The sequence below is a fragment of the Dipodomys merriami genome, unplaced genomic scaffold, assembly GCF_024711535.1.
Source record: "Dipodomys merriami isolate MVZ:Mamm:240054 unplaced genomic scaffold, mDipMer1.0.p SCAF_15, whole genome shotgun sequence".
Lineage (NCBI taxonomy): Eukaryota > Metazoa > Chordata > Mammalia > Rodentia > Heteromyidae > Dipodomys > Dipodomys merriami.
In genome coordinates, this window is record NW_027202826.1 from 33,153,979 (window position 1) to 33,170,285 (window position 16,307).

Here is a 16,307-nt window from a genome sequence, read left to right on the forward strand (position 1 = left end):
TAGCATCTGGTCCAGGGACACCTGATTCCATTGAAGGGGTTAGCCAGCACCTTTCCCCTGAGTCATCAAGGAAAGCTTACTGCAGGACCTGGGAGCAGCCAAGTCAGTCAGCCTCCTTCACTCACATGCCTCAATCACCTAATGTATTCAATGAGCATGTGACAAACAGCACCATGTCCCCAGGGACAGCAGCCCAGAGCCTGAAGTCCCCAGCCTCTGTAAGATCAAGGAGTGTGTCTGATTCTTCAGTTCCTCGAAGAGGTAACAAGCACTCTTGGTTATTAGTAACCCTCCAGTGTCCCTAAGATAATAAACCTTAGTTGCTCCAAGAGTTCTATCTCAGTTGTAGGGAGATGCACAGGCAAATTTTTCTCTATGTTAAATTAAGGGGCAAAACAGAAACAATAACAAATAAATACTTCAAAGTACTGCCAGCAGAAGAAATTAAAAGATGGCTAGTAGCTTTGCAAAGGGATGGAAAGAAGAATTATAATTTGTCTGTATGCCTATGAATCACAGTTACTTTCAGAAATAAGCCTATATATAGTGTTATGAACTTGGTATCTTGATAGTGAAAAAGTTAACTATTTTATTCATTCATTTTAATTTCTTCATCTAATCAATATACTTTTTGAACACTTAGGTGAAAGGTTTCACCTTGTGTCTGAAATGTATTAGAATGAATCCTATGGTTTTTGTCAGGAGACAGAGTTCTAAGTATAATGTGTAAATATAGAGTTCATCTGCATACTGAGTACATACACTGGAGTACAGACACCCTAGTAACATTGCATTGCAGAATTGGGCTTTGCCTTGTTCACTTGACACTGTGAATGAAGAAGACCTAAGGTGAAGAATTACTTGTGTTACTGTTATCCCACCCATGCACAACAAAATTTCCTCACAGAAATGAGGCCACACAGAATTTTCCAAGTTTCTCAAGAAGTAAGGCTGCACCACTTACTAGGCCTTTTATTCAATAGTTATTATTTTAGAGGCTGTATGACAACTATATTAAACATTGGGTTCTTATACAACATTAGGTTCTTCTTTATTTTTACCTTTCAGATTAGAGAAAGAGGGTTGTTTTTGCTTTGTAGTAAGCTTGGCATCTATGTGAATAAATGTTTATTTGATTTTCCTGTCTTTAGATTCAATTTCAAAAACATCAACTCCTGTCAACAAGTCAAACAAAGCAGCAAGCCAACAAGGAACTCCCTGGGAAACACTTGTAGTGTTTGCTATCAACTTGAAGCAGCTAAATGTTCAAATGAATATGAGTAATGTAATGGGAAATACAACGTAAGCTATTCCAACAAAAAGAAACTATGCTTTTAATATTTGTAATTTTTCTTACATTATAGCAGAGCAGCTCAAAATACTTTCTAAGGATAAAAATATTTGAGACAGTCAAAAATATTGGTAAGCGATAATAGATTGTTTTTAATTCTGAAAATGGCTTAATTGTAAGGACAATAATATATAAAGAGCATAAAATGTGTTCTAAATAGAGAAAAATCATAAATAAAAGAGATAATTTTCTACCTCAGAAGAAAGCTTCTCCATTCGTGTTAATATTCACACATCTAAAAAATGATATAAGAAATGTTGAGCTGGGCACATGCATGTGTACAGTCCCAGCACTTGGGATACTGAAGAGGGCCACTTGAGCTCAAGAGCTTACGTGACAGAATATCAGATGTGACTTTTTATTGAAAGAATGTATTCACAACATGGGAAACAATATATCTGATCATTCCTTTTCCTTTTTTTTTAGTTGGACAACTAGTGGATTGAAGAGCCAAGGCCGTCTGTCAGTAGGAAGTAATCGCGATCGAGAGATCAGCATGTCTGTTGGTTTAGGAAGATCACAGTTAGATTCCAAAGGAGGAGTAGTTGGAGGGACCATAGACGTCAATGCATTGGAGATGGTCGGTATGTAGAACTTTTGTTTACAACTCATGTAGCAGATCCTCAAATATTACATTAAAATGTTTTTGAAAATTGATTTTGATGGGTCCTTCCTATAGGCATTTCTATGGAAAGTAATTATTGTTTCTACTTTAGCTCATATTTCTGAACATCCAAATCAGCAACCCAGCCACAAAATTCAGATAACCATGGGTTCTACCGAAGCACGTGTTGATTACATGGGCTCAAGTATCCTCATGGGCATCTTCAGTAATGCTGATCTGAAGCTTCAGGATGAGTGGAAAGTAAACCTGTATAATGCACTGGATTCAAGCATGACTGACAAAAGGTATTTTTAAGCTACAACCTTCTGAACATTCTACATGACTGCTATTCACACATCATTTAACATTCAGTGGGGGAAAAAAAGAAGAGTTTATATTATATAGCAAATACAAATGAAAAAGCTGGGTGGGGAAGAAAGTTTTCTTTTTCTTCAATGTAATAAAAGTTTCTGTTCTATGTTTTAGTGAGATTTTTGTCCATGGAGATCTAAAGTGGGATATTTTCCAAGTAATGATATCAAGATCAACTACACCTGATCTAATAAAAATAGGAATGAAGCTCCAGGAATTCTTCACACAACAGTTTGACACAAGCAAACGAGCTCTGTCTACCTGGGGACCAGTTCCTTATCTTCCACCAAAGACAATGACTAACAACCTAGAGAAAAGTTCACAAGAGCAATGTAAGAATAGAAGGAAGTTTTTATATATGCCTCAGCTTTTACTGTATGTGTTATATTCTTATAAGATATCAGCTCTTTCCATTATTCAGTGGAGGATGATTTCCCCCCTGCGGTTAGAGGCCATCTGGAGAGTGCTCATTTATGTTTCCTCCTCTTGCAACAATCCATCTGCAGCCATATCTGTCCCATGCTCTTCAGTACAGATTATTATGGCATGCCATGTACTGCTTTGAGCATGGACTACAGAGCCAGAACAATTGAGCATGGTTTGTTAGCAATATGACACTAGACAGATTTTCTTTTCATTTATTGGTAATAACAATATGTTTAGATACAGTTGTAGGTATAAGAGGTCTAGTGGTAGACAGTCCCTACCCTCAGGAAGTATACATTCTAATGGAAAAGTAACAGACCATAATTTTGTAATTCAATATACAAGATAATTCAGGGTAGAATGAAGTTCTAATTAAAGAAGAAAGCAAAGGAGGGACATACTGATAATGGGAAGGAGAGCTATATTAGAAAGAGTGATCAGGGAAACCATGTATGAAGTGACATAGAAATGTGAATGAGTGAAAGAACCAAGATAAAATGTAGGGAAAGAAGATACTGGGAATAGGGAACCACAGAGGATCTAGAGCTTCTCTGTAGGAACCAATTTAGCTTAATTAAGACCCATTAAAGTAGCCACTGTGGCCACAGCAAAATAAGTGATGAGGAAAATAAAGGCTATGAATTCAAAGACCAGATTACTAATATCACAAGAAACTGTTGGAGTATTCAACAGATTTGATATTATTTTTATTTACCTGTCTTTAAAGCACCCCTCTAGCTACTATATGGAGAGGCAGACTCTAGGCTCTTAAGAAGGAAACTACTGCAGTACCTTTCCATTGCAACAACATTTTCAGTTGCCACTGTGAGGAGGATTGCATGAGTGTAGGCATGACATAATACTTTTCACTAGATGACCGTAGTAAAAGTAGCAAGGAATAGTCAGAATAAAGGTATCTTTTTCATTTTTTTTTATCATAGAAATCATTGAAAACTAGAAAGACAAACTAGAACACCACATTCCAGTTGCGTGTGGTGGACATGCCTCTAAATTTTAGCACTCAGGAAGCTGAGGCAGCCTGGGCTATATGCTGTATAACAAAAGCCACCTTAATTTAAAATAAATGAATAAATAGGCTGGGAGGAGGGGAGAAGAGAAGAGGAGACAAGGAAGGGAAGGGAAAAGAAAGGGAAAAGAAAAAGGAAAGTGGCCATCCTACTCAAAAATCACTACAATCACCTTAGAGCATTTAATTCCAGATAGTTTTCCAAGTGTCTGTCTGTATCTTGATCTACTTTTAAAGTCAGAATATCCTTTTAACTCCTTGGTAACATTCTAGGCAATAATCTTTTTTTTTTCTTTTTGTCGGCCGTGGGGCTTGAACTCTGGGCCTGAGCGCTGTCCCTCAGCTCTTCAGCTCAAGACTAGCTATATCACCACTTCTGGTTTTCTGGTGGTTTATTGGAGATAAGAGTTTCATGGCCTTTCTTTCCCGGGCTGGCTTTGAACCACAATCCTCAGATCTCAGCCTCCTGAGTAACTAGGATGACAGGCGTGAGCCACCGGCACCTGACAATAATCTCTTAACTTCCCATTTTATCAATTACCTTCTCTGGCTCTCCATGTACAAATTTTCCTAACTATCCTAAAAAAAAAACCCTTTACAACTGGCTTATTCAATCCAGTATATCAAATTCAAGATCAGTTTAAATCTTAGTTTCCTTTCTCTTAATTTGCATAGAATTTTTTGAGGGAAGCTTGCCATAGATTCCTTATAGTATTAATTTTGTTGTTTTAGTCCCTGTATTTCCTATCAACAGTGTTGATATCAGGCCTATACAAATTGAAGGGTATTTGCAAAATGCGTGGCTTAGTTTCTTAAAAAATGTTTTTGTCATATGAAATAATTAAAGTATTAGGAAAATGGAAGTGGTTTTATATTAAACATGCCAGATTAGTTGGATATCAGATGAGAAGTGTGGGAAACATGCAAAAGAGATGTTCTAGAATAAATAGAAAGTGTGTCAATTTTTTTTCTTTTGTGGTATTAGCTCATTGGACTTGCTTGCTTAGTTGACACGCTTCCATTTAAGCCTCACTACCAGCCCCCTTTTTACTGATTATTTTGGAGATGGAATCTCAGAGACTATTTCTGCTTAGGATGTCCTCAAACAACAGTCCTCCAGTTCTCATCCTCCTCCATAGCTAAGATAATGGGTGTGAGCCTTCTGCACCCAGCTAAATTGTTTAATTAGTGTATCTCAAACATGAATGTGCATTTGACATAACTAGAAAATCTTTTTAAAATACAGATCTGATACAATAGGTATGGGATACACTTTTCTTAAAAAATCTGCATTTCTACCAAGATTGCAGGTTGCTAATGTTGCTGGTCCTCGCCCCTCAGTTTGAGCATCAAGGGTTTAGAAAAGTAAAAAGTGTATGAAAAAAAATCACTTCTGTTTTTTTGCAAAGATTCAAGATGAAATGCCTAGCTTATATTTATTGCTATATGGGAATATAAAATTTCATGCAAGTACTTTGTAAATCAGAATAGAAATTGATAGTTGTAAATATTAGAAAGTTATGAGGATTCTTAACTCTACCTTGTCTCTGTTGTTTAATGTTAGTGTGCACTACATATTATTTTCATCCACTTGCTGTCATCCCCCATGATGTTCTGGGGCAATTGAGGACATGTTTTCTGGTTTTCTTACAGTGCTTGATGCAGCTCATCACCGACACTGGCCTGGAGTGTTAAAAGTGGTGTCAGGATGCCACATATCCTTATTTCAGATTCCACTACCAGAGGATGGAATGCAGTTTGGAGGATCAATGAGCTTACATGGAAATCATATGACACTAGCTTGTTTTCATGGTCCAAATTTCCGTTCAAAATCCTGGGCCCTTTTTCATTTAGAAGAACCAAATATTGCCTTTTGGACTGAAGCTCAGAAAATCTGGGAAGATGGTAAATTGATACATTTTCAGCTTTAACTTTCCTATCTTCTGATATGGTTATAAATGATAATTTTCTTTTCCCAAATCTTTTTCATGTTTTACTGGAGAATTTTGGACATAGGTCCCTTGATAGCAAGGAATTCACATTCCGTGAGGCAGTATCTATTAAGTCTGGAACATGACACAAAAAAAGTGTCAAATATATTTCTAAACTTGACATTTTATGGACTGTTTCTTAATTAAATCTTGTGCTGCTGTAGCTGATGCCATCATGGTAATAGGTGTTTAATAAGCACTTCTTATAAAAGCATGAAAGAAATGGTATTGTTAGGAAATTCTTTGCCAGTAAAACATGTTGATAAGGCTGTATTTTTTTCCTTTTTGAGCAACAATAAAAACTTTATGCTTTATTTTTCCACTTAGTGGTTCCTTTCATTATTTTGTTTTTGTGACCCTGGGCTAGATCATCCTGGCCTTGGAACTCTATGTAGTCTATCTAGCCTGGTCTTGAATTCATAATTCCCCTGCCTTGAGCCTCCTGTGCTAGGATTAGAGGCATGAACCACTGTGCTTGGCAGGCTCAGTGGTTTCTTAATAAAGGTAGAAGAAAACAATGGTTGACACATTTCATCCTACTGGTGATAAAAGCCAAACAACTAAAAATAATTCTTTGTGTTTTTCCTTTTTTACTTGAATAGTCTTCTTTATCTTGTGTGTAACTTAGCTAAACGTGTTGCTGTGGGGCAACAACTATGTAAACATAGTTTCCCACTTTAAAAACCATGTTTCTTTTGTTCTAGGTTCCAATGATCATTCTACGTATATTGTACAAACACTGGATTTTCATCTGGGTCATAATACCATGGTTACCAAACCATGCGGTGCTCTGGAAAGTCCTATGGCAACGATAACCAAGATAACACGGCGTCGCCATGAAAACCCACCCCATGGAGTAGCAAGTGTGAAAGAATGGTTCAATTACGTTACTGCCACCAGGAATGAAGGTTAAAATTTGATCTCTGTTGAATTTTTCTATTTTGAATTATTTGATGTGTTTATAACTTAAGTGGAGATAGTTTTCCTGGGTCTTTACATAGCTTTCCTTTTAATTCTCATTCTTTTTAGTTTATTAATCTCATATTGACACAGTAATGATTATTTACTACCTGATTTCATCATCCTGGTAGTATATCATTTCATAAACTCAAATGATTTTAAATATAATTGAACATACAATTGTTTTAAAATAATTATGAGTTTGTTATACTAGAAAATATTTTTAGAAATATTTTGGAAGCTTTTGGAAAGTAATACTAGAAAGAATGTTTTACTTAAATAATTGGAGGTTTGGGAAATTATATACTAAATAACATTACCACAGACTTTTAACTTCTGTACATCCATAAAAAACTAATATATCAAGTCATAAACTAAGTAGTCTATCAGGTTATAAGATCAAAGATTGCTAATGAGTTTTTTACTTCCTTTCAAAATGAAAAATGTAAATGATTTGAACCCATGGAGAATAGCTACCATGGAGTCCTCTATCCTAAGGGATCAGAGACTTAGGAAAATACTTAAGGAAAAAAAGGATAAATTGGAAGGTTTCATTCATTTTCCAGAGTCTACTAAGATAGGGATTTTAGAGATAGGCGTTCTTTTTAACTGGGGTATTCTAGAATTATTACATAATCTATTGCTATTTGTATATCTAGAAAACCATCCATCTTTAGAAGACAGCTAAAATGTTACAGCACAAATGCTGGAAAAATTAGGACTTATATCTAGTTTCAGGAGCCATTATCATACTTAACCCCAAGTTCTACAAGAGGAAAGTGTTAGGCTATGGAGACCTTCCAGGTTTAATGAAACTCAAGTTCAGACATGCTTTTAGTTGAGAATAGTGTCAACTCTAAAATTGGAGGAAAAAAACTACTCTTGGGGTTTATCCAAAATCACATTATAAAGTTATAGTCTTGATAACAGCAATACACACTTGTGTATGTATAGCTTTATTTTTAAAAGTGTGATTCTAGCTGGGCATTGGCTCATGCCTATAATCCTACTTCTTAGTACGTTGAGATCTTGAGGATCACAGTTCAAAGCCAGCCTGGGAAGGAAAAGTACATGACAATCTTATCACTAGTTAACCACAAAAAAAGCAAGAAGTAGAACTAGGCTTAAGTAGGAGAACCTCAGGCCTTGAGGTTAAAGTTTTGGGACTGGCACTTGGGAGCATGTGCACATGCGCGTGGGCCCGCACACACACACACACAGATTCTCTACCTTTGGAAATGATGAAAGCTCAGTTTACTATACTGTTCTGAAAGCCAACAGTGTATCCATGACTACTGGCTTGATTCTGTCTTTGTTTGTGTAGAGCTCAATTTACTTCGTAATGTTGATGCCAACAACACTGAGAACAGTACAACTGTGAAGAATTCTAGTTTATTGAGTGGATTCCGAGGAGGCTCTAGCTATAACCATGAAACAGAGACTATCTTTGCTTTACCAAGGATGCAGCTGGATTTCAAGTCCATTCATGTTCAAGAACCACAAGAACCTTCATTACAAGGTATGTGGATAAACAATCTTTAGTTTCTTAAAGTTACGTAGATAATTCTACAGAAATTTCAGTCTACTTCTGTTTTCCCCCACAGGTTATTTTGGCATAGTTAATCAAGTTGATTTTGAAAGTCATATTGGCAGATTTTCTTACAAGGTGTATGTCCTCTGGAAAGTTAGACTGTTGGTGCATTTTCCTCCCAAATAAAAGAAGAATTAGAATTAGAATTCATTTACTGGGCAAAGGAGGAACAAATGGCATCCAGTGATTAATGGCTTAATCATTCTATAAATAGCATATGGGAAGTATTTCCTTGTCTTTGTAAGTAAAAGCATTTATGTGGAATTATGTCTTTATTAATTGTTGTTTCAGATGCCAACTTGAAGCCAAAGGTAGAATGTAGTGTGGTAACAGAGTTCACTGACCACATCTGTGTGACCATGGATGCTGAACTCATTATGTTCCTCCATGATTTAGTGTCGGCTTATCTTAAAGAAAAAGAAAAAGGTAGGTTGCATTTTAGTAATGTTTCAAGCTGCAAAAAAGGCAGTTGTTAGTGCTGTTTCCATGAATCTTAAGCTGTAGTGGCAAACACCAGCCAGTAAATAGTGTCACTAGACTTCTGAGTATCCACTAGATACACGGCACTCTTTTTCTAACCATATGTGCTGCTGAATAATGACATGCATTATGTTACATCTTCAGTTAGAACATGTCTTTTTGTCAAGTAGGAAATTGTTAGAAAATACCGCAAACTTCAGTAAAATGACAATAGAAGCAACTATGTAATAGTTGCATAAGTTACATAATTGGAAAAACTGAAATGAATGAGATAAATCTGTTTGGAATAAAGATAGAGAACATTCTGTTTTTATAAAAAAAAAATTATTTAGACCACAGTAGTGTTTTGATGAGCTAGCTAATATTGGATCACTCTTTTGCTAAGAAACATACAGTAACCCTAATATCTATTTGAAACTGGTCATATATAATATGCTGTAGCTGTTTAAAAGAATGAAGCAGTTTGGAATGTAATTATATAGGCTGCTTTCCAAAATATATAGTCATTTATTCAACACTTATTGTATAATTGTTACTTATATATTTAGTTACATGTATATGAAGATAAATAATAAAACAACAGCTGGGATTCCTTCTCCCTCATTCCCCACCCCCAGTCATGGGGCTTGAACTCAAGGGCCTGGGCGCTGTCCTTGAGATCTTTTGCTCAAGGCTAGTAGTGCTCTACCACTTTGAGCCACAATACCACTTCCAGTTTTCTGGTGGTTATTTAGAAATAAGATCTCGTGGATTTTCCTGTCCCTGCTGATTTGAATGGCCATTCTCCGAGCTCAGCCTCCTGAGTGGCTTGGATTACAGGTGAGAGCCACTGGGTGGGATGCTGGGCACTGGTGGCTCATATCTGCAATCCTAACTACTCAGGAGGCTGAGATCTGAAGATTGCGGTTCAAAGCAAGCCTAGGCAAGGAAGTGAGACTTTATTAGTTTCCAGTTAAGCACTAAATAAAGCCAGAAGTGGAGTTGTGGCTCAAGTGGTAGAGCACTAGCCTTAAGCACAAAAGCTCAAGGACAGCACCCAGGCCCTGAGTTCAAGCCTAGTACACGTGTACGCACGCATGCACATGTGCACACACATAACATACACAAAGTAGTTTGGAAATATGTAATTTGTTCAGCAATGCTGTAATACTATATCATTTTCTGTGATGAAAAACATAATATTTGTCTTGCAAATACTTAAAGAATAAAGACTAACCAAAAACCTTGAAAGAATTAAGAGGTGGTATATAATATAGACTAAATTGCTTTTTTATTAAGATTCAGGAGAGCAGTGCCAAAACTTTACACTTTCTAAAGAGTAAAATGATGATGCTGAAAAGATATATCAGACTGTAGTTGAGGCTTCCAGTAAAAAAACTGAAATCATGTCATAGGTAGTCCCACGTATTATGGATCGCTCCCTAAGCATTAACCTATACCAATCACCTGTAATCCTTTGTTTTCCCACTGCCATAACATTTAATGTACAGAAAAACAATTACTGTATAAATGGGAAGATTCTAGTTTCCTTTCTATTCTATCTATATTTGAAACTCTTGTCTCTCAGATTATATGTAAAACTTTTTTTTACTGTGGTAATGAGGAATTAAACCCAGGGACCTCATGGATACTAAGCAAGCACTACTAACGACTCTGTACTTCTAAAACATAAATCTCTTAAACTGTCATAAAATGGTTTTGAGAAGGGTTTTTTTGGCTTTAGTGAAGTAACAGAATGAGAGATAGCCAATCATAGTGGTTTAAAACAGACTTATGGTATGGATTTCTAATATATCTTTTTTATTATAGCCATTTTTCCACCTCGGATTCTATCTACTCGACCAGGACAGAAAAGTCCAATTATTCTACATGATGATAACTCCTCTGACAGAGACAGAGAAGATAGCATCACCTATACCACTGTGGATTGGAGAGATTTTATGTGCAACACATGGCATCTAGAACCTACTCTTCGGTAAGTGACAGATAGACATATTGTACCCATATCCAAAAGGAATACTCAGAAAAAAACAAATAATGCAGGTTAAATTTGGCTATATTTGGCTATATTTAGAATGTAGTCACTTGTAACCTCTTTAGCCAGAATGCTATTTCTACATCTGTTTTGATAAATTCGGTGGAAAAAAAGTACAAATTACAGAATACCTCATCACTGATTACCTTTCTACTACATGACATTCTGTCTCTTAGTCACCAAAATATAATTCTCCTTCCACTATTGCTATTGTTTTTTATTTTAGCAGGTTATTAATTTAGATGTTACTGGTAACTATAGTAAAGAAAAATGAAGTGGAAGTCATACATCATCCTTAAGAAACCATTAAAATTTGACAATGTGACAGAATCCACATCATCACTGTGTCCTTCTGTGTGCATACTACACAATATTAAACCATACTAAAATATTGTATTTTCTATAGTCACAATCCCAATTACATTTTTCTTACCAAAATTTCAAAAGTATTTTGTAACTTTAATTAGAATGGGTGCCACACTTAGTGGTACTTGCTTTGTGCATTCACACTTGTGATTAGTACTCTTGGCTTTCCTCTCTTTTTCCCTTTTCTCTCCCTCATTTGCTTTGTTAATCAAATTATGACTGTATGGATCCTAGACTATTATCCAGAAAAATCCATGATACCTAAACATAAAATTGTACAAAATGTTACAGATTTTATTATTATTCAGATATTTGTACTACAAAATGTAAAAATAAAAATCCCTTACACAAAGGACTACTATAAAGCAGAGAGGACTTTTCTGTGTTAGTAATTTTTAAAAATTTATGTTAACTAAATCAACAATTAAGTAGAGTCTACAATATGACATTCTGTCACTTACCAAAGAGTTTATTAAGAGTTATTACTTCGGCACGGAAGTTTGGAAAAGTCCTAACACAGAAAACTATTTGGGAAGTACATTTGTTGTTGTTGTTGTTGGTTGTGGGGCTTGAACTCTGGGTCTCTGCGCTCTTCAGCTCAAGGTGAGTGCTCTTCCACTAAATCCACAGCACCACTTCCAGTTTTCTAATGGTTTATTGGAGATAAGAGTCTCACAGATGGGCTGGGAAGGTGGCTCAGTGGTAGAGTGCTTGCCTTGCATGCATGAGGCCCTGGGTTCGATTCCTCAGCACCACATAAGCAGAAAAGGCTGGAAGTGGTGCTGTGGCTCAAGTGGTAGTGTCCTAGCCATGAGCTGAAGAACTGAGGGACAGCGCCCCGGCCCAGAGTTCAAGCCCCACGACCTGGGGGGGGGGGGGGGGGGGGAAACAGTCTCACAGACTTTCCTGCCTAGGCTGGCTTTGAACCATGATTCTCAGATCTCAGCCATCTGAGTTGCTAGGATTACAGGTATGAGCCACCAGCGCCCAGCCTGGGAAGTACATTTTTATGTTTGGAAATAAATAAAATAATTATGAAATTAACTATCTTTGAATGCATATTTAACTTGGCTACAAGTTACCTTTGTTAGCATATTACTTTTTTAGCAAACATGAACAGGTAAGGAATATTGTATAATGGTAATGATTCATAGCTCTGGTGCTAACCTCAGCTTTATTGTATAATAGGTTAAAAGATCTAGGCCAAGAGACTCCTTATCCCCTCTGCCTCACATGCCTCATGAAAAACTTTGAAAATTCAATTTAACTTTCCTTAAGAGGTTAAACTGGTTAAATGAATTCATTAATTGAATTCATTAATTGAATTATAATCCTTATATATAATCTGTGCTTAAAACCTCCTCCTTGAATTCAGTACCAACTTAGTGTGAAAGCAGCAGTGGGCAATGAAAAAGGGCCATTATTTTAGTACTGCTGTCACTTGGATGTGTGGCAGTGGTAGCTTGCTACTACAAAGTCTGGATTTGGACTCAGCTATAGGGCCATAGCAATACAGAACTCAAGGGGCAGGGCTCACTAGAGTGTACAATCAATATCTTTGGGTACTCACCTACCCAAAAATAGCACTCAATGCCTCTAGCTAACTTGTTTAGGGGAGGAATAGACACAAATGAGTGACTTTGCTAGTCAGAGAAATCCCTAATACAGGAACAGAGAGAGACCAGGGGTTGTTTTACTAACATACCTTCATGTGGAAGGAAATATAAGCAAAAGGAAGAGAATGAATGGTCCTGCCTTCAAATAGTATATAACACTGAGTTTTAGTCCTTTAACCCCCCTATTATGCTGCATGCTTGTAAAATCTTTTAACAAGACATAGTTGTAAATGTTTAGATATCCATGTAACATGCCTAAAATAAATGGATCAAATTGAAAGCTCATCCATACTTCTGCTACGTGAAGGACCTCATGGATACTTACCGTCACACATACATTATTGTTGCTACTTAATAAACACAGGAACTATAGGCCCAATTGTTCAAATGCACTGAAATATTATTACCGAATGCCTTGAGGAGCTCAAGGATGTTCTTAACTCACCCTCAGGAGCATGCCTAAACCCTTATAATCCTTAGTAACTATCTTTATAATTATTTTTTAGATTGATTTCTTGGACTGGAAGAAAGATTGATCCAGTAGGTGTTGATTATATTCTTCAAAAGTTGGGCTTTCATCATGCCAGGACTACTATTCCTAAATGGCTTCAGAGAGGTGTCATGGACCCACTGGACAAGGTTTTGTCCGTCCTAATCAAAAAGCTTGGTACTGCACTACAGGATGAAAAAGAAAAGAAAGGAAAGGACAAAGAAGAACATTAGAAAGTAACTTGATCTGTGAGCAAACTGTATCAGTTAACTCTTATTACATGGGAGTGCTATTTTTAAGTAAACTTTTAAATATGACTTTAAAATAATTCTAATATTGTGGCCATTACATTAAAAGTTAGCCTGTTTATTTTATTTCTACCAACCTGTGTACAAGTGAAGTATTGCATGATAATGTAAATTTTGTGTAAACTAGATTAAAATATGTAAATCTGCTTGTGAAGGTTTATATTATGTGCAATATGAATCCTGCATCTTTAAAATATTTGCAGAATAACTGTGAATTTTTTTGTTATTGGCCATGACTTTTAGGAAAGAAACTGTTAATAATGTGATTTGGAGGGGTCATTAGTTGCTTTTTGTTAATGTAGACTTGTATAAATACTTATTTGTATATAGTTGAGCAATTGTGATATGATTGTATACACTAAGATATTGTTTGTACTATTGTAATAAAGTCACAGTAATGGTTTCAGTTAAAGCTGTTTTGGGGTTTTCTTTCCCTTTGGCAGCCCTCATCCTGTTTCACAATTGTCTGTTATCATTGATAATACTAAAATTTCAATATATAAAAACATTTATAGTACTCATAATAGCTTAAAGACTAGTTGAGACTATAGGAGAGAAGCAGCAGGAAGAGGAAAGATGAAAACATGAGGCTTCACAAACATTAGGCATTGTTTGTTCTATGCTAGTGGTATCCTCATTATCAAAAATCTTCTCCAAATCAGGAACAGAAGAAAACTTCCTTAGCTTAGTGAGGGGTATATATAAGAAACCTACTATTTTCTTACATCTTAATACATAGTAGGGATATAATGAATGCTTTATGAATTTTGGAATAAGGATGTTCTGTCTTATCATTTCTTTATGACATCATATTGTAAGCTTTCACCAGTGTATCAAGGCAAAATATACTGCACATAAAAACTGCCCATTGATTTTTCACAAAGGTACAAAGGAAATTCAATGAGATCTTCAATGAGATCTTCATAAGGGGAAAAAACAAAAAAATATAAATGTACTTTGATACATCTCTCACATCTCATTCAAAAACCATTATAAATATTTGAATGTGAAAAACATAATTATAAAATTTATAAAATCATAAAATTTATAAAATTTGACCCCGTGTTTAGTGATGATTTTTTAGGTACAAAAGCAAATATTTGATTCATAAAGGCAAATAATAAATTGGACTTTACCAAAATATAAAAGTTCTACAAAGATATCTTAAATAAATACAGGCTGAGCAACATAGACTGTCTAGTTGGATTAAAAAGAAAGATCCTTCTATCTGCTGCCTTCAAGAGCCACACCTTGCCCATAAAACCAAACATTCTGAAAGTGAAAGGCTGGAAAAAAATCTACCAAGCAAACGGCCCCCATAAACAGGCGGGAGTTGCAAACCTAATATCAGATAAAATAGACTTCAAATTAAAATTAGTGAGGAGATAAAGAAGGTTGCTACGTACTAATTAAAGGATTTCTCCTTCAGGAGGATATTACAATCCTAAATATCTATTCGCCAAATAACGGAGCACCCAAGTTTATCTAAGAAACACTACTTTCCCTCAAATCTCACATATATCCAAAGACATTAATTGTTGGGAACTTTAACACACCACTATCCCCACTAGATAGATCAACTCGGCAAAAACTCAACAGAGAAACCGCAGATCTCAACAACTGCATAGATCAATTGGATTTAACAGACATCTACCGAATATTTCACCCAGCAACATCAGAATACACGTTATTCTCAGCAGCACACAGAACATTTTCCAAAATAGAGCACATTTTAGGTCACAAAGCAGATTGTCCAGATTCAGAAGTTATTGAAGTTATGTCCTGCATTCTCGCACACCACAAGGGAATAAAATTAGAACTCAACACCAAAAGCCACCAAAGAAAGTCCTGGATCACATGGAGGCTGAACAACACACTGTTGAGCCACCAGTGGGTCATGGAAGAGATAGAAAGGAAATTCAAATGTTCATGATATTCAACAGAAATGAACACACAAATTACTAGCTCCTCTGGGACACAGCCAAGGCAGTACTCAAAGGCAAGTTTATAGATCTGAGTTCCTACATCAACAAAGTAGAGAGATCTGAAACTAACAATTTAATGAGACATCTGAACCTTCTTGAAAAAACTAAACCCCGGGCTGGGAAGGTGGCTCAGTGGAAGAGCACTTGCCTTGCATGCCTGAGGCCCTGGGTTCAATTCCTCAGCACCACATAAAAAGAAAAAAGCCAGAAGTGGTGCTGTGGCTCAAGTGGTAGAGTGCTAGCCTTGAGCTGAAGAGCTGAGGGACAATGCCCAGGCCCAGAGTTCAGGCCCCATGACCGGAAAAAAAAAAAAAAAAAAAAAAAAGCTAAACCCCAATCCAGTAGATGCAATAAAATTGAAACAATTAAACGAATTAGAATCCAAAATAAACACAGAATCAACAAAACAGAGTTGGTTCTTCGAAAAAATTAACAGACCTTTAGCAAATCTTATCAGAAAAAGAAGAGAACATACCCAAATAAACAAACTCAGAGATGAAAATGGAAACATCACCACAGAAACAACCAAGATTCTGAACATTGTTAGGGAATACTTCTCAAACCTTTACTAATAAGTTTGAGAAAATGAAAGAAATGGGTGATTTCCTAGCAAATATCGACATGCCAAAACTAAACCAATATGAATTAAACCAACGTAACAGTCCCATATCAAGCATCGAAATAGAAACAGTAATAAGAGACCTC

At 36.1% G+C, this 16,307-nt stretch overlaps 1 protein-coding gene across 7 annotated transcripts in view; it reads left to right on the plus strand.

The window, feature by feature from the left end:
• The window catches only part of Bltp1 (bridge-like lipid transfer protein family member 1), a 181,760-nt gene extending 167,737 nt beyond the window's left edge, over positions 1-14,023 (plus strand). For all 7 annotated transcript variants that reach the window (XM_070022544.1, XM_070022549.1, XM_070022547.1 and 4 more), the window contains 11 exons: positions 4-261; positions 1,152-1,302; positions 1,778-1,935; positions 2,068-2,260; positions 2,442-2,659; positions 5,434-5,685; positions 6,476-6,679; positions 8,056-8,250; positions 8,614-8,748; positions 10,612-10,777; positions 13,326-14,023. In XM_070022544.1, coding sequence (XP_069878645.1) covers positions 4-261; positions 1,152-1,302; positions 1,778-1,935; positions 2,068-2,260; positions 2,442-2,659; positions 5,434-5,685; positions 6,476-6,679; positions 8,056-8,250; positions 8,614-8,748; positions 10,612-10,777; positions 13,326-13,542 — 2,147 coding nt within the window. In that variant the 3' untranslated portion in view covers positions 13,543-14,023. The remainder of the gene's footprint in view (positions 1-3; positions 262-1,151; positions 1,303-1,777; positions 1,936-2,067; positions 2,261-2,441; positions 2,660-5,433; positions 5,686-6,475; positions 6,680-8,055; positions 8,251-8,613; positions 8,749-10,611; positions 10,778-13,325) is intronic.
• The last annotated feature ends 2,284 nt before the right edge of the window (positions 14,024-16,307 follow it).